The sequence below is a fragment of the Scyliorhinus torazame genome, chromosome 3 (genome assembly GCF_047496885.1).
Source record: "Scyliorhinus torazame isolate Kashiwa2021f chromosome 3, sScyTor2.1, whole genome shotgun sequence".
Classification (NCBI taxonomy): Eukaryota; Metazoa; Chordata; class Chondrichthyes; order Carcharhiniformes; family Scyliorhinidae; genus Scyliorhinus; species Scyliorhinus torazame.
The window spans coordinates 66,078,791-66,100,680 of record NC_092709.1 but is presented as its reverse complement, the minus strand read 5'-3'; the positions used below and the strand labels follow the sequence as shown (position 1 = coordinate 66,100,680).

The 21,890-nt window shown below is 42.7% G+C and overlaps 1 protein-coding gene across 5 annotated transcripts in view; it reads left to right on the top strand.

The window, feature by feature from the left end:
• The window catches only part of LOC140408500 (folliculin-interacting protein 2-like), a 178,380-nt gene extending 156,780 nt beyond the window's left edge, over window positions 1-21,600 (top strand). For 2 of the 5 annotated variants that reach the window (XM_072495774.1, XM_072495773.1), the window contains 6 exons: window positions 4,304-4,460; window positions 5,815-6,012; window positions 13,302-13,417; window positions 14,546-14,582; window positions 14,833-14,891; window positions 19,960-21,600. In XM_072495774.1, coding sequence (XP_072351875.1) covers window positions 4,304-4,460; window positions 5,815-6,012; window positions 13,302-13,417; window positions 14,546-14,582; window positions 14,833-14,891; window positions 19,960-20,029 — 637 coding nt within the window. In that variant the 3' untranslated portion in view covers window positions 20,030-21,600. Of the gene's footprint in view, window positions 1-4,303; window positions 4,461-5,814; window positions 6,013-13,301; window positions 13,418-14,545 lie in introns of all 5 variants that reach the window. The other 3 variants (XM_072495772.1, XM_072495775.1, XM_072495776.1) reach the window with 3 other exon arrangements.
• Window positions 21,601-21,890: the final 290 nt, after the last annotated feature.

The following is a 21,890-nucleotide window of genomic DNA, read 5'->3' as shown; positions in this document are numbered from 1 at the left end:
ATTCAGATAAACACTCTTCTACTGCTACCCTTTGCCTTCTGTGACCGAGCCAGTTCTGTATCCATCTTAACATCTCACCTCTGATCCTGTGTGACTTCACCTTTTGTACCAGTCTGCCATGAGGCACCTTGCCAAAGGCTTTACTTAAGTCCATGTAAATAACATCCACCGCCCACTCCTCATCAATCATCTTTGTGACCTCCTCATAAAAACTCGATCAAATTAGTGAGGCACGATCTCCCCTTCTCAAAACCATACTGTCTATCGCTTATGAGTCCATTTGTTTCTAAATGGGTATAAATCCTGTCCCTGAGAATTTTCTCCAATAATTTACCTACTACCAATGTGAGGCTCACTGGCCTACAGTTTCCAGGATTATCGCTGCTACCTTTCTTAAACAGCGGTACCACATTAGCTGGGGTTAGTTTAGCACAGTGGGCTAAGCCAGCTGGCTTGTAATTGTAATGCAGAACAAGATTAGCAGCGCGGCTTCAATTCCCGTTCCAGCCTCCCCGAACAAGCGCCGGAATGTGGCAACTAGGGGCTTTTCACAGTAACTTCATTGAAGCCTACTTGTGACAATCGATTATTATTATTAGCTATTCTCCAGTCCTCTGGGATCTCACCTGTAGCCAATGAGGATACAAAGATGTTAGTCAAGGCCCCAGCAATTTCCTCCCTTGCTTCCCTCAGTATTCTGGGATAAATCCCATCTGGCCCAGGAGACTTATCTACCTTAATATCTTTTAAAATACCCAATCCCTCTTCCTTTTCGATGTTAACATGATCCAGACTGTCCACACACTCTACCCAAGAATCATCTTCCACAAAGTCCCTTTCTTTGGTGAACACTGATGCAAAGTATTCACTTAGTACCTCGCCCATTTCCTCTGGCTCAACACTAGATTCCCCCAATTGTCCTTAAGCGGTCCAATCCTTTCCCTGGCCACCCTCGTGCTTTTAACTTATGAATAAAAAGCTTTGGGATTCACCTTAATCCTACTTGCCAAGGACTTTTCATGACCACTCCTAGCCCCCTCTAATTTCCCGCTTCAGGACCTTCCTACTTTCTTTAAACACAGCAAGGCTTTCGACTGTTTCCACCCTTCTAGACCGTACAAAAGACTCCTTTTTCTTTTTGACGAGAATCACAATATCCCTCATTATCTAAACTTCCCATACTTATCCTTCATTCTCTCAGGAATTCTACATCAATCATGTTGCACTCTAGGTGCTTCAATATAGCCAAAGAAAAATTACAGACAATTCAAAATGGTCATTGCAAATGGTGCAAAGGTATTTAACAAGGATCAAGTTTCACTCTGAGGTGCTTCCATATGGTTGTGATACATGTAATATTCACTATATATTCAATGTGAGTCATCCAGCACGAGGAGATTCTATATAATTCCACACCCTTCAGTTCGCTATGGTTGAAAGGTCTTAGATAGTGATCTTCTCCCATTTGATTTGATTTATTGTCACATGAAATGAATGAAATGAAAATTGCTTATTGTCACAAGTAGGCTTCAAATGAAGTTACTGTGAAAAGCCCCTAGTGGCCACATTCCGGCGCCTGTTCGGGGAGGCTGGTACGGGAAGTACCGAAGTACAGTGAAAAGTATTTTTCTGCGGCCATTCCGCCTTTGTGGCTGCTGCTTCAAGCTTTAGTGCATCCCTCCGCATGTAGTCCTGGGCTTAGTAATATGCCATCTGCAACACTGTATGGGGGCAACTGTTTGCACTGGAAGACTAACATGTTCCAGGCAGACCAAAGCGTATCTTTCAACAAGTTGGTGATCCTCCAGAAACAGCTGGGGAGGGATTCTCCCCTACCCGGCGGGACGGGAGGTCCCGGCGGGACGGAGTGGCAGACCACTCCGGCGTCGGGCCACCCCAAAAGGTGCGGAATCCTCCGCACCTTCAGGGGCTAGGCCCGCCTCGCAGTTCTTTGCACCCCGCCGGCCGGCGGGAAAGGGGCTTGCCGCCACACCAGCCGGGGCCGAAGGGACTCCGCCGGCCGGCGCGGGTCAGCGTCTGTGCTGACGGTATCCCTGCGCATGCGCACATGGAGTCACTTCCGCACCGGGAGTGGCGGATGACCACAGCCTCTGGTGCGGAAGGAATAGTGCCCCCCACGGCACAGGCCCGCCTGCGGATCGGTGGGCCCCGACCGCGGGCCAGGCCACCGTGGGGGCACATCCCGGGGCCAGATCCCCCCCAATAACCCCGGAGGCCGCCCGCGCCGCCAGGTCCCGCCGGTAAGGGACCAACTTTAATTTACGCCGGTGGGACTGGAGGCGGCCGGGTCTTTGGCCCATTCACGCCGACCCCCGGCGATTCTCCGACCCGGCGGGGTGTCGGAGAATCCCGCCCCTGATGTTTGTCGCTGGGCACAACCCGTCGAGCAAGCTGATCAGTTTTGTCAATTTAACCATTAACATATTTAGCTTTTACTGTTGTAGATGATGGTCTCATCCCGCTCAAGTCGGTCTCGGTCTCATCCTGCTCAAGTCGGTCTCGGTCTCATCGCGCTCAAGACGGTCTCAGTCTCATCCCGCTCAAGTCGGTCTCGGTCTCATCCCGCTCAAGTCGGTCTCGGTCTCATCCCGCTCAAGTCGGTCTCTGCCTCGTCCCGCCGGAGTCGGTCTCTGTCTCGTCCCGCCGGAGTCGGTCTCGGTCTCATCCCGCCGGAGTCGGGCTCGGTCTCGTCCCGCCGGAGTCGGGCTCGGTCTCGTCCCGCCGGAGTCGGGCTCGGTCTCGTCCCGCCGGAGTCGGGCTCGGTCTCGTCCCGTCGGGCTCGGTCTCGTCCCGCCGGAGTCGGGCTCGGTCTCGTCCCGCCGGAGTCGGGCTCGGTCTCGTCCCGCCGGAGTCGGGCTCGGTCTCGTCCCGCCGGAGTCGGGCTCGGTCTCGTCCCGCCGGAGTCGGGCTCGGTCTCGTCCCGCCGGAGTCGGGCTCGGTCTCGTCCCGCCGGAGTCGGGCTCGGTCTCGTCCCGCCGGAGTCGGGCTCGGTCTCGTCCCGCCGGAGTCGGGCTCGGTCTCGTCCCGCCGGAGCCGGGCTCGGTCTCGTCCCGCCGGAGCCGTGCTCGGTCTCGTCCCGCCGGAGTCGGGCTCGGTCTCGTCCCGCCGGAGTCGGGCTCGGTCTCGTCCCGCCGGAGTCGGGCTCGGTCTCGTCCCGCCGGAGTCGGGCTCGGTCTCGTCCCGCCGGAGTCGGGCTCGGTCTCGTCCCGCCGGAGTCGGGCTCGGTCTCGTCCCGCCGGAGTCGGGCTCGGTCTCGTCCCGCCGGAGTCGGGCTCGGTCTCGTCCCGCCGGAGTCGGGCTCGGTCTCGTCCCGCCGGAGTCGGGCTCGGTCTCGTCCCGCCGGAGTCGGTCTCGGACTCGTCCCGCCGGAGTCGGTCTCGGACTCGTCCCGCCGGAGTCGGTCTCGGTCTCGTCCCGCTGGAGTCATCCTTTCCTGCAACGGGGATGTTAACAAAATCTGGCTCATTGCTTATTACATCTAATAAATTCTGTCCCCTTATTAGCTCTGGGACATATTTCTGCAAATAACTGTCCTGAACGCACACAAGAAATTACTCGCCTTTTTGACATGAAATTGTTTGCTTCTCTTTTCATTTCCATATATGCGTATAGAAATCTACCACATCATGGAGCCTATGCACAATTACTACTACAATAGTCATAAAGTTTCCACAGCCTGCTTGTCCCTCATTATATCCCGTTTCATGTTGATTGCAACTTAAATATTTTATTGATAAAACAGATCATCAGAGGACTTGTGATTCAAGGTGTTTTACCATATGCTTAAAGTGCTGCAAACGGAAATGCCCCAGTTTGATTCCCAGTCCCTTGTATACCTGATCTTGGATGTGACAACAACTCGGGTGCAATAATTAGTCCAATTAGAGGAAAGAAAAATTAGCCTCTGCTGATTATTGCTTAGTTATTCCTGTTTAAAAGTGTGTATGTCGATAACTGGGTGAGGAGCAGATGCAGTTGGCTTTGATGTCCTATAGGATTGAAAAGACCGCATACATTTGGAGAACTCCTGGATGAGTAATGACAACTCTCGCATATCTTTGAGTGGATGTATCTTTTGAAAACAAGATGGAGAATTGGACAATAGACCCAAAGAAGGCAATCAGAATTCAAAGCTGTTTGTGTGTTATCAAGTAAATATTTTAAATATTGAGCAAGGTTGTTCCTATATAAGGATAAGTGAATGGTGCTGTTACGTGCCTGTCTGTATGCATCAAATTATATATTTTATAAATGCAAACTTTTCCCCCTGGTTGTGTTACAGCATCAAAATGAGCAGTGGGCCAAGTATTAATAACTTTGGAAAATCTTTGTTTGGTGGCTACTGTTCTCAGTATGTCCCAGACTTGGTCTTACATGGAACTAGCTCTGATGAGAAGCTGAAGCAGTGTTTAATGGCAGATTTAGCTCATGCTGTGCAGGTAAGTGTTTTGTTAAATGTAGTATCACTGGAAAATGCTGTTTTACCATCTCCTGTTAACATATTGATTGCATTTTTCAAACTGTTTCTTATTAGCCACCATATAGATGAGGAAGAAATTGCCTATATGAAAATGTGCAGGCAAATTTGAAATAAACTATGGGCTTTTTAAAATGCTGCATCTATATTCTGTGCCAATAGGTAAAATGACAATTCAAAAATGGGATTGGGGCCAAGGGATATCTCAAATGTGTGCAAAATATAGCAGGGGCTGTGGTGAATCTTATTGGGATGTTGGGCACATCTTGTATCATTGAATCTCAATTATGCACCTTAATGGAAAGGGCATTGGCAGATAAAAGTTCCCAAATTATGTTGCTAATTGTAGTATTTCCATTGCGCTGCAATTCCATGTTTGCCACCTTCATTTCTCTTCTGAATTCCTCCCAGTAAGCTGGTGCCAGAACAGCTAATTTGTTGCCCCTCTCGCTCCAGCTGCCTGATGTGCCGCAGGGCTGAGCCAGCCAAAACTGCTATCCAGTGCCACCCAGTGATTTCCCCAGCTATGAACTGTAGACTGTACTTCCTTTCAGCTATCTTCTCAGCAATTATGCTTACTTCTCACTTCTGCTATGAAGAAGTCATACTGACTCAAAATGATAGCTTTGTTTGTTTCTCTGCCCACAAATGCTGCTGAGTCTTTACAGCATTTTATTTCCGATTTCCAGCATCTTTGGTATTTTGCTTTTATGTTATTATGCTCACTTAAAGAGAACTGGCATGTTTAAAACATGCTGGCGTTGTTCAGCGCACATGTTGAGTTTAATGCCAAATGGCTATTGTAGGAGTTGCCTGGCATTCAATATATGGTCGACTTAATGCACAAAATCAATTAACTTTAAAACTGACTGTTTTGGCGAGAGCACGACAGAGGCTGCCAGTGGGACTTCTTGATACGAGTTTAGACTGCCTGTCGTTCTTGCCAATAGTTTTCTGTAACTAGGTAGGGGGCAGAATTGGTTGGCATTAGGAGCATCTATAGGCAGCTGTCAAAGTCCAGGGGCTGTAATAATTTGTAGATGTGAGAGGGACTTTCAGGTGGCAGATTGGCTGATCTTGTAAAACAACGATTGGGGAGTGAAGAAGTAAAATTTTGGCAGGTTAACTTCATGTTGGCGTCTCATTTCTACAAATATTCTAGCAGGTGATCAAAATCAAAGGTGGCTGGAAACCTGATATTTGTGCTATCGTCTCGTTTTTTGAGCGGAGTTTAATTATTTACATTGTTTTAAAACGATTGTCAAGATGGAAATATTAAATGCCGTTTAATGAACGTTTTACCCTTTCTGCTTTAGCACCCTGTTTTAGATGAACCCATTGCAGAATCTATCTGTATTATTGCAGACACCGATAAGTGGTCAGTCCAAGTGGCGACAAGCCATAGGAAAATGATGGACAACAAACTGGGCAAAGAGGTGTTGGTCTCTAACCTTGTTTCCTCCCTGCTCCAGTCTATTCTTCAACTCTACAAACTACAACTTCCACCTGATTATGTAAGTAGAAGTTTACTACCAAACAATGTGTTGCAATTTGGCTAGCTGCATGGCCACAACAACCTGTGCGATAAAATGAGGTCCATTGCATTACATGAATTTACTTCTCCGGAGACAAAAGGGCAGAGCTAGTGCTAATTGACTTGTATAAGAATGCAATTACTGTCTTATGAGTTCACAGACACTCAGATTTGTTACAGCGAAGAAGGAGGCCATTTGGCCCATTGTGTCTACACCGGCTTACCAATCAATCATTATGACTTGGTACCATTCCCTGCCTTTTCCCCATACCTCTGCACATTATTTCTATTCAAGTAATTATCTAATGCCCTCTTGAATACTTTAATTGAACCTGCCTCCACTACACTTCCAGGCAATGCATTCCAGACCTGAAGTCACTTTAAGTCTGTGCCCTCTCATTTTTCAATCCTTTTATGAGAAGGAACAGTTTCTCCCTATCTACTCTATCCAGCCCCTCATGATTTTAAACATCTCTAAATCTCCACCCCGCTGCCGCCTTCTCTCCAAGGAGAACAGTCCCAACCTCTCCAATTTGTCCTCATAACTGAAGTTTCTCATCCCTGGAACCATCCTTGTAAACCTCTCATGTACTTTCTCCAATGTGTTCACATCCTTCCAAAACTATGGTGCCAAGAACTGTATGCAATATTCAAGCTGAAGTCTAACTCGTGTCTTGTATAAATTCAGCATAACCTCCTTGCTCTTGTACTCTATGCCCTATTGATAAAGCCTAGAGTACTATATGCTTTACTTTTGTTTAAAAATATTTTATTGGGCGACACGGTGGCGCAGTGCTTAGCACTGCTGCCTCAGAGCGCCACGGTCATAGGTTCGATCCCAGCTCTGGGTCAATGTCCCTGTGGAGTTTGCACATTATCCCGTGTCTGCATGTGCTCACCCCCACAACCCAAAGATGTGCCTGGTAGGTGAATTGGCCACGCTAAATTGCCCCTTATTTGGGGGGAAAAAGGAATTGGGTACTCTAAATTTATTTAAAAAGCAATCATGCAACTTCTGGAAGAGTTCGGAGTCTTCTCGGGGTACAAACTCAACCTGGGCAAGAGGGGGACATTCCAGGTAAACCCAAATGGGAGAGGGACAGAGCTGGAGGGACTACCATTCAACCCCCCCCCCCCCCTCCGGAAAAGGAGCCCTATAATCCCGACTCATCTGGACCCCTCCCGACCCTGGGCCTTTGCCCTCCCTCTTTAGCTTCGCCCTTTCTGGGGCTTGTGGAGGGACCCAAGGAAGAGTGCCAGTTCTCCCCCCTCGCCCCGCTGGCCTGACCCTGCCACATGGCTCTGCTCCCCGGTGTTCCACGAACTCTGTACGCTGGTTTGTCGCAATTATACCTATGGTGCTTTCCCACTCAACAATTGCCGAGCGAAACGTGAATGAGTTACCCACAGGGCATAAGTTCACAGAGATTGACATGACCCAAAGGATCTAGAAGAGTGAAGCAAAAACACAACCAAGCAAGAAGCCAAACCCAACACACAACCACCCAATAGAAAAAGAAGAAAGCTGTGGAGGGAACACTCCCTTATACAATGTACACCTCCCCAATGTTCCTAGACGTCCATAGTTTTGTGTCTTCCTGATTACTTCTTCCCAAGCCCGTTCCTCTATCAAAGGCCCTGTCCTTGTAAGTGATCCAAAGTGTCGCCGGTATAGCATGCCGAATCGCACCTTGTTCGAGTACAGCTTTGGCCCCATTGAACTCCACTCAGCGCTTGGCCAGGTCGGCTCCAATGGCCTGATAGATCTGGATGGTATGTCCTTCCCATTTACACAACCGTGTGTTCCTCGACCAACTCCGGACTCGCTCCTTATCCTGGTACTTGTTAAGTCTTAGGATTACTGCCCCATGGCGGTTCCCCCGATTTTGGATTTTGACGGTGTGACCTGTGGGCCCGGTCTACCTCTGGGGGTTTGGTGAAGCTCTCCTCCCCGACCAGTTTTCCGAGCATCTTTGATACAAATTTAGTTGGGCTTTTACCTTCTGTGCCCTCTGGTAGTCCAATAATCCGGAGGTTTTGATGCCAGGACTTATTCTCCTGCTCGTCTACCTTGGCCTTCAGTGTATTTTGGGTTGCCGCCAAGCTCGTTATCTCGGCCTCGAGCGAGGCGATCCGTTCGTCCTGCTCAGTGGCTGCTTTCTAAACCTCCTGGATCGTCGCTCCTTGGGCCTCCAGTTGTCGCTTCACCTTGTCAATAGTTCCCCGTTTGGGGGCCAGCATGGTCTCAATTGCTGACTTCATCGCCGACATATGGTCCTCCTTTACCACCTCCCTATGCTTTTGGAGTTCAGTCGAAGTTAACTCCATCAGCGCCTCCAACTACTGGGACGGCGTAGGCGACTCTGCTGGGTCCACATGTTCAAGATCGCATTGCCATGCGGATCCCCCGGTTCCGAGGTTGGGGTCTTTCTCTCTCTACTTTTGCTCACCTTGTGATTTGACTGTTGGTTCACTGGCATCCCAAATCGAGTGAGTTATTGATAGAGGGCTGGGTGGATTGGTTTCATGCAGGCTTGGTATCCGTTCCCCTGGTCAAAAGTCCAAAAAGTAGATTCCAGGTGAGAGCCACCTTTCGCACGACCACTCAGCTCATGGCTGCCACCGGAAGTCACTAATGCTCTCTCCACCTGTCATGCACGTATACACCCAGGCCTCACTGCTCCTGCACACCTTTTACAATTTTACACCTTATTTTATATTGGGTCTCCCATGTTCTTCCTTCCAAAATACAACACATCACACTTCACTGCATTTAACTTCATCTGGCAGCTAGCTCCCCACTCCACCAACTTGTCCATGTCGTTTTGAAGTTCTACACTGTCTTCTTTGCTGTTTATAGTACTTCCAAGTTTTGTATCATCTGTAAGCTTTGAATCTGTCCCCTTCACACCAAGGTCTAGATCATTAATATATATGTGGAAAAGCAAGGGTCCCAATACCAACTCCTGAAGAACACGCTACAAACCTTCCTCCAATGCAAAAAATATTCATTAATTCAGCCAATTTTGTATCCAGTTGCTACTGTCCCTTTTATTCCATGAGCTGTAAATTTTCCAATGTCTGTTGTGTGCCACTATCAAATAAACCGAGCAGGAGAGCATAGGAAATAATTAAGTGAGCGAGGACATTGATGGCAAGAGAAGAGTTATAGTACAGGAATCTAAAAAGATTGTTAAACATAAAGTGAAAGGTAATCATGTTAAATTGAGTTAAAATGTCCTTACAGCAATGCATGCAGTGTCTATAATACAGGAACTGGAGACAATCACGTGTTGGAAGGAACCAGACAAAGTAAGGAATACTGAGGCATGGCTACAGAAAGATCAGGACTGGGAATTATACATTGCAGGGTATAACAATTTTAGAAAAGACAGAGGAGAAAAAGGGAAGCTGGAGTACTGTACTTATTAGGGATAGCATAATGGCAATATAAGATTGGCTGTAGCTATCAGCAAGCCAAAAATAATATCCATGTGAATATAGATGAAAGATAACAAAAAACTCATCTCACAAATAGATGAAATCTGCAGACCACCGATTGGTGGAAGAAAGGTGGGGGGAAAATATGCTGACAAATTAAGGAAATGAGTAAAAATACATAAAATAATCATGGGGGGGTTTCAAATGATCTGTTATTAATTGGACAGGAGAGATAGGTAAAGGAAATAAGAGAATGAAGTTCCGACAATGTGTACAGGACTCCTTTTGAACACTATGTCAAAAGTTCAACAAGGGAAGATTTGCTATTGGATCAAGCAATGGGGATTAAACCAGAGCAGGCAGGAGTTGTAAAAGTAGAAGTCCACTTAGGACAATGTCTTTAATATGATCGAGATGGCCATAAGTTTGGTTAATATATTAAAATTTATGGTTAAGGCAGAGTACATAGTCACCCAAGGAACGCATGGTAATAAGAGCACAAGTCGTAAGGCAAAGAGGAACTGCAAAACTAAGTTATCAAGGACCATAAAACAAAATAGTAAAATATTTTACAAGCACATCAATTAAAATGGAAGACTGATATGTAAATAAGACCATTAAGGGACAGAGACCATGTTATGATTCATTTAGAGACACTTAACATTTAAAGAGAAATCCAAACACCTCATTTTAACCAATAGAACTACACAAGATTTCACCTTTGACAAAATACAAAACTGTATTGTAGATAAAAGAACAAAGTATAAATATTAATTTATCAATATGTTCATAATTCCGTGTATTATGCACTCAGATTTAATTCTTGCTTCCTGCAAGAATCTCTACAGTGCAGAAGGAGGCCATTCAGTCCATCAAATCTGCACTTGTCCTTGGAAAGAGCACCCTACTTAAGCCCACACCTCCACCCTATCCCCGTAACCCAGACCCCAACTAACCTTTTGGACACGAAGGGCAATTTACCAAGGCCAATCCTACACACCTTAGGACTGTGGGAGGAAGCTGGAGCTCTCGGAGGAAGCACACGCAGATAGGGGGAGAAAATGCAAACTCCACTCAGTCACCTGAGGCCGGAATTGAACCCAAGTGCCTGGAGCTATGAGGCAGCAGTGCTTACCACTGTACCATCATGCCACCCTAATGATCTTAATCTTGAAGTTACTTCGGTAGGGACCACTTATAAGTATGCCACGGTCCTCTGGAGAATTTTGCTCCACTCCAGCTATTCTCCAGAGGTAAAACTTTTACCATCTCTTGATTGTGGCTGCCTCAGTCCCTTGTACCAGTTAATTTTACAATACTTTCAAACTAATCGCTTGTTGCTACCTTTGGCCTGTGGGACCACTGTAGATTCTTCCACTAGTTTCAAATTCGGCAATCTTCCAGCTTCTATTCCCTCACAAAATTCAAACTGAGACTAAGTCTCTCCCTCATTCACGAGATGAATGAAGAAGTTGGTTTTCTACTCTGCTTCCGGTTCAGGTCTATCAAACTGTCATTTACATTGGCTATCTTCTCTCAGTAGGCTGAAAGTCGCACACACCAGTTCCACACTGCAACTAATTCTCTCAGCAAACACCCAGATAAATTGAAACAAGAGAACCCACCAAAACTTCACCCTTCTCCATGCTGACATTACATGCTCCGGGATGTCTTCAAACTCACCTTTAAGTTAATTGTCACACAGTTACAATTTTGTGTTTAATCTAACAGAAATGGGTTTAGAACCTTTTTGAGGTTCACTTTTAAACCAATTTAGGGCTAATTCAAAACTAAAGCATCTCTTTGGTACAGACTTCATGAAAGGATTGCAGACATTGCCCCATAGGGGTAGCATAGGGGCAGCACGGTAGCATTGTGGATAGCACAATTGCTTCACAGCTCCAGGGTCCCAGGTTCGATTCCAGCTTGGGTCACTGTCTGTGCGGAGTCTGCACATCCTCCCCGTGTGTGCGTGGGTTTCCTCCGGGTGCTCCTGTTTCCTCCCACAGTCCAAAGATGTGCAGGTTAGGTGGATTGGCCATGATAAATTGCCCTTAGTGTCCAAAATTGCCCTTCGTGTTGGGTGAGGTTATTGGGTTATGGGGAAAGGGTGGAGGTGTTGACCTTGGGTAGGGTACTCTTTCCAAGAGCCGGTGCAGACTCGATGGGCCGAATGGCCTCCTTCTGCACTGTAAATTCTATGACTATGATCACGTCGTCAGTTCTTTAGTTAAGTAAGCCCACCTGTTGCTTTATTGAGCTCTCTGTTCTGACTTTAATAAACAAACTAGGTAATCTTTTGAACTACCATTTCTTTCGAGTAATCTCTAAAGCACAGCAGTTTAATCACCCATGATTACAACTTTCATCTTCCCAGAACTATAAAATTACCTCTAAAATATTAACTAGATATTAGCTAGATATTTATTGATAGAGAGATGACAAAGTTATATAATTTTTTTGGCCTTGGTTATTTAACAGGGTGATGGTTAAAGTAGATATGGCATTAATTGATGGGTTGAGCAATGAAATAAGCGCATTTAAAATACTAAGGAATGTATTGAATTAGTTAATAGAATTCTGAGGGTAAAGTCCCATGTCCAGATTGAATCATAGAATCCCTACAGTACAAAGCAAGCCATTTGGCCCATCAGGTTTGCACCGGCCCTCTGAAAGAGCACCCCACCCAGGCCCACTTCCCCACCCTAACTCAATAACCCCTTAACCTAACCTACACATCTTTGGACAATAAGGGGCAATTGAACATGGCCAAGCCACCTAATGTTTGGACTGTGGAAGGAAACTGGAGCAACAGGAGGAAACCCACGCAGACACTGGGCAAATGTGCAAATTCCACACAGTCTCCCAAGGCCGGAATTGAACCCGGGCCCCTGGTGCTGTGAGGCAGCAGTGCTAACCACTGTGCCACGGGGACGATAGGTTGCATTCATGTATTTTAGAAGAATCTGGAGAAAAAAATGGTAGCCCTACCAAAGGAAAGAATATAAAATTGTCTAGAAACAAAAAGTACAGTAATGAATAGTCAGCATGGTTCTCAAAAGGAAAAATCTTATTGAACCAATATTATTGAATGTATTGAGGAGCTGACCAAGAAAGTCGACAAATGTCATGCAGTAAATGTAATTTATCTCTATTTTCAAAAGACCTTCAATAAGATATCCCAAAATAGACTCTCAAATAAGATTCGAGAATAAGGAGTTGGGGATATCGCAGAATTGATTACTAGCTGGTTTCAAGAGATAAAGCAGAAAGTGTGCATAAAGGGTAGTTATGCAGTGGCAATAGTGGGCAGTGATGTTCCGCAGGAGTCTCTGCTAGGAGCACTGCTGTTCATGATTTACATTAACTCTTTGGACTTTGGAATCAAAAACACAATTTTTAAATTTGCTGATGACACCAAATTGGCTGGATAGTCCACACTGAAAAGGACTCCATAAATTACAGGAGAACATTATTAAACTTGCAGAATGGTATATAGTTGGCAAATGAAATTCAACACCGGTAAATGTGAGTTGGTACGTTTTGGAAGAAAGAATAGGGAGGTCACTTATTCTTGGAAAGTGCAAGTCTCTGTGAGATTGAGGAACAAAGACATCATGAGTACGAGTACACTCATTACTAAAAGTTGTGCCACAGGTTATCAGGGCCACTTGTTTTAAAAAAAACAACAAGCACCAGGCTTTGGTTATCTAGAATAATGTTAAACCTGTATCGAACCTTGGTTAGTATTTCGATAAATTTCCCAGCGTTTATTTTTGAAATGAGTTGAAGCAATTTCCGGCATTTCTTTCCTCTTTCCATTTACAGTGTGTAATCCATCTTGAGGACAGACTTCAAGAGCTTTATTTTAAAAGCAAGATGCTGTCAGAGTACCTGAAAGGCCACACTAGAGTGCATGTAAAAGAACTGGGAGTGGTGCTGGGGTAAATCAGAACCTTTGAATTAATCTGTATATTATACTCGTTGACTTAAAACCTGTTGTCTTTGTTAAATAGTTTTCACTAAACTTGTGAAAATTATGGCACTGAAATTTCCAAAAGTATTCCAATTGTTGTGCTGAATTTTACATTTTCTTGAATTGTTTGTGTATCCTAATGAAAATTGATTTTTCTTTTCCCTTTTGCACTACGTTCACTGTTTTCAAAAGAACATAGTCATTGAGTCATTTGCAGCACAGAAGGAGTTCACTTGGCCAATCGAATCCATGCTGGCTCCACGCACAGCAATCAACTCGATCCCGCTCGATCCCTGTAGCCTTGCGAGTTTTTTGCTTCGAGTGCTCATCCAATTTTCTTTGAAAACCAGTGACAAATATGTTTGGTTTTCCAAGTTACTGTATTACTATAAAAAGTTCCAGTACTGAACTACTTTTATGTGTCAAAGAAAAAAGTTTGTTCTGCTGTGTCAGCCATTGATTCCCAAATTGGCAGCATGTCACACAAATAATGCTTACTCTCTTGTCAAGTCTGGAGCTGATCTTTTGTACCAAGTTTGTTTCAGGGTTAACACTGGGGGAATTTAGTTCCTGCACCTTTTGTTTTTACGGTACATATCTAGTTTTGTTAAAACGTTGATAATGTGTGTAAATGGTCCCAAAAACTGTTCCTTGAGAAAGCTCATTCATAAATTTGAGAGCAAGGTTTACTTCAGTTTAGCAAAATGATAAAAGCTGTTCCAAATATATTTTTCTGCATTGGTGCATTAGAATAGAATATGGTATTTTTTTTGGTCAGGGCTATTAACAAAGCCTCCAGTTGACCTTACTTAATTTGAATCAATGTATCTGTACACAAGAATGTCTACAGTCCTGCAAAGGTCACCTTGCCAAATAGTATACATGGGACACCTTACACAAACAAATCGATTTTGTAGAAACAGGCCCTGCGAGGGGACTTGTATGTATTGTCACTCGAGCCTATTATTTGAGATGTCATTCCATGAATTGCTAAGCTTTCTTTCGAATTATATATTTTCTTTTTGGCTTACCGCAGAGAGTTTTATACACACAATGTTGTTTACAACAACTTAGCAGTTGTACTTTTCTCTTTCAGGATTGAATCAAATGACTTGCCTCTGTTGGCTGCTGTGGCAAGTACTCATTCTCCATATGTTGCCCAGATACTCTTATGAGCAAAAACCTCAGAACAGCTTTTGTCCAGAAAGGATTAAAAGAAAATCAGACTGAGAGCATTGGATGGCACTGAGTTTGAAAACTTCATTGTGCACATTGACGGCTACAAGTATTACATAGAATGATGACCCGATCGGTGTGACATTGTGCATTCAGTAATCTTTATGATTGTATCCTATAAACTGCAAATGTTTCCTCATCTTTCAGAAAATTTCTGGGATACATGTCCATCTATCAGTGAGGAATTTTAATGGCAAGTGTTTCAGGTTTGTTTTCTTTAAATAGAATTTTAAGTCTGCCCAACAAACTCATCAAGAACTAAGAGTGGTTGCAATGAAAGCATGTGTTTCATACGAAGCAGACCTTTTTTAAAAAAAGAAAACGACCAGGCTCTCTCGCTATCTTGAATGCTCGCTTCTGTGGTGTTTTTGATTTCTGAGACACTTCAAATGTTGCCTTAACTGGTGCATAATTATACATAGCATTCCTGTTCAGAAGAATTTGAAATTACATCTATCTATCGATTTTCCGTTTCTGAATCGCTAGGATACAGTACAATCCTGCAACAAAAGCACAGCAAAAAAGCTATCTGATTTAGCAGTTTACTTTATACAAATGGTTTGACGATTTTTTTTTTTTTGTGAGTTTAGTTGTCTATTCATCTTCAAAGGGATATAGTAGACAGAATTATATTTTTAAAAACTTTTATGGAGTATCTTCTTTAAACGAGCGTTGTTTACAATGATTTCTCAACTTATGCAAGTTTCTGTTAAACAACATATATGGAATATTGGGGCTAACCTTGTGGCATCAGCTTTGTACAAAAAGAAACACTGCTCTTTTGCAGTTGATGAATAAGGTTATGTCAGCAATGCAGTCATGTGGAATAATTTCTGGAAGAATTCCAAGATGTTGTGACAGGAACAATGGAAATTGGGGTGGAGGGAGAGAGAAGGAGCTGTATTCTTGTGTAAATGCGTATGTTACAATCTCAACTAGTAATCTCATGAAAAGTCTTTTCTAGTGATACAAGTGCATTTTGAAAACCAACTGGGAGAATGTTCCAATTAAAAGCTACAAAGGGCAGCACGGTGGCGCAGTGGGTTAGCACTGCGGCCTTACGGCGCCGAGGACCCAGGTTCGATCCCGGCCCTGGGTCACTGTCCATGTGGAGTTTGCACATTCTCCCCGTGTTTGCGTGGGTTTCGCCCCCACAACCCAAAAATGTACAAACTAGGTGGATTGGCCACGCTAAATTGCCCCTTAAATGGAAAAAATGAGTTGGGTACTCTTTAATAAAAATAAAAATGAATTAAAGCTACAAAGAATTCAATCAATGATTATCTCAGAATATGCTTTACGCAGTGAATGGGACAGAAAGGACCTATAATATACCCATGCTAATAGTGTTCCCTGCAGAACTGGATAGTCAGCTTATTGATAACTCAGCTTTGCGAAATAATGCACAGAAGACCATGGAAATGATCTTTCTGCCATTAATTTCGGCAAAATACACAAAGTGACGGGGCTTCTGTTAACAAAATTTTAATTTAAGTATATAGTTTATTGTCACGTAACTAGAGAGGGTCATATTTCAAGGCGAGAATTATGATGGGAATAATTCTGAAATCCCTCATGAACACGTGTGTGACGGTTTGACGCTCGAAAGCTGTTATGTATTTGTGATCATTAATGCAATACTTTCAGTTTTACCTAGAGTTACACTTTTGACCTTCTGGAAATCAGAAATGCAGAAAGTATTACGTTTAAATTATAACATTCCAATAAATAAACATCATACCTGAACATGAGAATATTTCTAATATAAAGTGGGTTGCTAATAATTGCTAATTATTTGGGAGAAATTGGAGACTTGATTGTTTAGGTTTTGTCCTTGAACTTTAAAATGACGCAGAAACCAGAAATGGGTGTGCCACTTTCTGCGGGCAGCATACCACATTGCCACAAGCAATAACAGCGCACTGATGTATATAACTCCACTTCTAATATTTCTTGGCGGCGAGCAAACATAAATTGACTTTTATTTTAATATTCCACCACGTTTTTAATTTAATTTATTCCCTATACCTAACCCCCATGCAACCTCTCCTTGTTAGAAACTAAATTATTTAAGTTTGGATGTTTGCATTTCTCACTTGTTGCATAAATATTACTTGTCTGTTATCCACCATGCTTGACACCATGCTCCACAGTTTAAATATTGCCCTTGATCCCACCTTTGTTTCTTGTGCAGCAGGCCCACTTCTTTTTGGGAAAACCCACCGTAGCTGCAATGGAAAATGAAATACGTGGATCATGTCATCCCTAAATAGGACATACCACAGCACAGACACAAAGCCAGGGTGAGGTTTCAGCTGCCTGACTGAAAGATTTAAGATCAGGATTTGGCTCGTAGATGGCATTGACATTTGCTGCTTAGGCTCACTGACCAGTAACTACACACTTTGATTCCTTCTTGTTTGGTGGCTGGACTCGGATGAAAAGCATTTTGTCAGCATTGAGTCATAGAGCTAAATCTCATCACTCTGCTGTTCACAGCTCCAGTACATTCTGTTTCGAAATGCAGTAGCCAATGCGTTTTATTTTTTCCCTATTATAGATTTTAATATCATCCCCTTTCTGTCAAAAGCAGATCACAAATCAATTGAGAGTATTAAAGGAACTTTGACTACGCTCTTTTATTTTCCTGGAAATGCTCTTAAAGGAGTTAAATGCTGAATTATTCACATTTATGACAAAGCATTATGTATTTGCTGTTGGAACTCAAAAGTGTAAATACAATTTTAAATGAATATTTAATTTTAAATATGACTAAAGATGCTCCTGAGTTGCTGATGTGCCCAATTCTTTAGGTAGATTGCAGTTCAATGAGTTGTGGCTGCACACTTGAGCTGTTCCAAAATCACTGTTGTCGGCTCACCATCTTTTACAGTGGATCATGGGCAAGTGGGAAAGTATCCAAATTGATCTGACATTTTCTGACACTGCCAAGATTTTTCTACTGGACTGCCTAATTTGCTAGAATCAACTCTGTATTTTGAAGTTCCTTGAATGTCCTTATGTCATTGTTTAAATGCTTAGACAACCCATGATCTTCCAAGCTTTCTGGTCATAGAACAGTGGATGACCTTGTTGTTGGAGTTCTGGTTAAGCCAGTCTTTAATGTTGTCCAGCTTCATCCTTCCCTGTCAGCCTCTTGCTCTTCTGATAACCCTTCCTGTGGTAATCAGGCACTCCAACCTTTCTGCACAAATAACTTGCCTGAATAACTCCATTTGTTGTCTTTTATTAGTAAAGAGTTCTCTTGTTCATTTGGCCTCACTCAATACCTCTTCATTTGTTCCGTGCTCCACCCAGCTTACCGTTGGTATACTTCTGAAGCACCACTTTTCAAAGCTGTTGATGTTCTTTTCTTCTCTTTCTCTGCTCCAAGTTTCACATCCATAATTCATCGCTGACCAGATGTAACATTTTAGTATGCGCAGTAATATTTCAAGACCGAAGCTGACATTTATTAGAATGTTGCTTAATTTCGTGAAAACACTTTTGGCTTTTTGATTTCAGTATTGCTTTTGACATGAGATGTTACTATGCTTCCTAGATAATTGAATTGATTGGTGTGTTCCAACTATCTTCTATTTACTGTGATGCTGCACACTGGAATATCTTTTTTTCTTTCACATTACCATAGTGAATATTTTCTTTCAGTGGAGTGAGAGTCCATATCTACATCCTTATATGAATGTATTGATTAATTTTTGCAAGCCTTCATTTGTTGTAAGCAGCGTTGTCCGCTTAGTGTGGATGTTGTTGAGGACTCTCCCTCTCACCCTTTAATTACCCATCCTTCAATTCCTAAGAATGCGTTTGGTGTGTAGGGAGTCCAATGAGAGAATGCAGCCTTGTCTAATCCCTCTTGATTGTTTGCCAGTCACCGAGTTCTTTCTCATATCTGATCTTACTACTTGATTCCAATAAATATTTCTGATGAATCAGAATTAAGATCGCCCTGAACATGTTAAACTCCTCTTCTACATTCATTGTTTCTCCCACCTGCAGTGCTGGACGGTGGTTCTTTACCTCTACTAGGAATGCTTCTTTAATGATGGGATTTTTGAGTCGTTTAAGATCCAGTCTCCTTTAATTTCCTTTAATTTGATTCGGAATTTCCAACTTGACATTCATTGGTGGCAGCCACTGGTACTTGATCTCTGTCATAGTCTGTTCTGGGATATGATTTTGACTGTTCAGCGGAGTTTCTCAAAGGTCTGTTTATTGTAATAAAGTCAATCTGATTTTTTTAATTGGTCGCCTGGACCTTTCATGTTCATCTTTCCAATGGTGATGCTTAAACCATGTGTTTGGTGCTTTTGGAACAAAATTAACCCATAAGTTTCTCCAAGATCATTTGGGCCAGCGATATCCTGTACACAAAAATGTTCTAGCTTTGCATCGAGACCTCCCTTGATGATATCTTGAGCACGACATTGTTTTCTTGTTCTAGTTGTTCATAGAAAGCCTCACGGTCCTCATCTGACCTGCTTTAGGGTGGGGCAAATACTTAGATAATGCTCAAGTTGGAAAGTGTACCTGCTGTTCTGACGAGGAGGATTCTCATGGAAATAGCCCAATATCTTGAAAGGGACTTGTGATGCTTTTGATCAAGATCAACTACAGATCCTTTTTCATGATTCACTCCAGCTGAATGGATAATGACTCAATCGGTGTGTTGATACTTCCCCAGCTCCATCCACTCTATTTCACAAACCAAAAATTGACTGACAATCTGCAACAATCTTGAATGACATTTTCTCCTTTCCCTGCTTGATGTATGTTCTAACGTTCCAAGCAGCAATTCCTTTTGTGTCAGTTTGTATTTTCTTATTTACTCGTTGATGTTTTTGATGATTATGCAGTAGCATGATCGAACCGGATAGGAGTTAACACGAGCGGCAGCAACCCCATTCAAGATGTTGTCTTGGCAAGAACTGTCTGTACTGACCATATTTGACGAGGGAAAAGGAAACATTAGGTGGTTTCCCATTGGCTTCCTTACTTGTGTACGAAGGGAATAGAAACTGACCCTTCCAGGTACTACCAGCTGAATATGGGGTTCACAAAAGGGCAAGGCCGACCAGGGCCTACCCTTGCTAGCCGCTAATATCCTCCATGTATTGAAAGTTTAAAACGTATGCACATCAAGCTTCAGAAGTTCTTGTCAGATTACTTGGAGGGTTAAGTATTGCAGAGATAAATGTTGTTGAGTTCTAAATTTATGTAATGGTTTTTATTAACCCTAGTTTTTATTTGTAGCTCCCACCCATTCGCCATTAGATGCACAAATGCACTGTTGGATCAACTGATGCAGAATGTCAACCATTGAGTGAGGTACCTTTATCCTGAAGTACAATATTAATTTGTTTTTTTTTTAAATAAACCATTCAATCTGAAGCTTTGCTTTCAGTGGTCAGTAATATTCTCCCAGCATAGTTTGAGAAAAACAAGAGTGCAAAGCTTGCAAGCTGAAGTAGTAAGTGAGTTTACTCCATGATTACACTCGTGTACAGTGCCTTGATTGTCCCTTTTAAAAATGTGCTCTAGTTGGAGCAGGTCGTGGTGTTTTTATTGTTCAGTCAGTCTATTAATCTGCAAACTAATCTTGTGCATGTGGCCATTTTTAAAAATTATTCTCTGTAACCTGTTTCAGTAGGAACAATTTGAGCAACTTTTTTGTTTCCTTGCTTCTCCACTTAGATTATTGCCAGATCCAGGAAGAGTACTATTGATCTGTGTTGATTTTTGCTTGCACCAGAAAATGATTGCTTTCTTATTCACTCTGCTGCAGTTTCATTCTGCAGTAACTCCGCATATTAAATTCTTGTGTAAGTACCTGGCATTTAGCACGTTAAGTGGGCTTTTCTACATATTGTTAAAGTTTAGTCTTGTACATCAATTTTTAAAATGTAAAAATTGAGAAACCTAAGGATTTTCACAAAGTTTTTTTATTTTCAAAAATAAAAACTCTGAAGTATGTTTCTATTTTAAGTGGGAATTAACTTGCTGGCAAATTCTGAACTGTTGCTTGTTAAAACTACCTCAGTTGACTGACAGGAATTCAAACCTCGAGTTCATTTATGTTTCAAATGTCTTACCTGTCTAATTTTATCCTTCTGTGTTTTTGAATTTTGCTGTAAAAACAAATTCCTAAATTGATAAATGGCGTATTAATGAAAAGCAAGTTTTAATTATGCTCAGCATAATTACTTTATGTGAGCCACTTTTCTGTTGTAATACCTAATAAAGTGGGTATAAGATGAATTTTGAAAACATTTCTGCATGAGAAATAGTTTTGGAATGTGACTCTAAAATAATAGATGTAGCTGACACAGGTATCTTTTATTTGTCATTATTGTCCATTTCAGTGTTGATGTACTAGTTTTACTCAAACCACCTCCTTCAGACTCTTGAATTGTATACATAAATCCAAGCCTGCTGGTTTGCAATTTATTCTGGAAGCCAAGCGATATGTGAGACTCTGAACCTGCACACCAAGATGCCATTTTGTGGTGCATTAAACAGGAGTTAAACTTAGCTAATTTGCTCAGTAATAGCTTTTTTAAATTTCCTGTCCGTTTGTATTAAATAGCAACTTTGCAATGTATAAAAGTTGAGGCTAAGAGCTAGCTCTGAGCTCTGGGCTTCTGTGTACTTTTAAGAAAAGAAAGTAATTACAAAATGTATTCCACAGAATTGGAGCTTTCAGAGTAAAATGCAATGGACTTTTCAAGTGCAGGAAACTTTACACTACCCACTACTTTGTCATTGTTATCTATTCAGTTCTGTGGTGCTAGGATTGAATAGAATGTCAGGAAGAGTAGTTGTGCAGATATTTTCATGTAAATATTCAGTGTATTATTTCTGATCCTTTTATGTGCAATAAACCATTGGATTATACACCTGTATTGTTTTATTGAATCAATAATGTATTTTCTGTGGTATGCATTTGGTGCACTTTATGTCTACTTCCCATGTTATATTTGGGGGCTGCCTCCCAGGGGTTACATGTTTAAGGGATAATGGAATCATAGAATCACTACAGTGCAGAAGGAGGCCATTCGGCCCATCGTGCCTGCACTGACCCTCCCCAGGCCCCCACCCCCACCCTTGTTAAGTGTGATAGTTACTTCAACTGGTTGAGATGAGCTTGATTACCTTTTCATATCCTTTTTGATTATCTTCGCCTT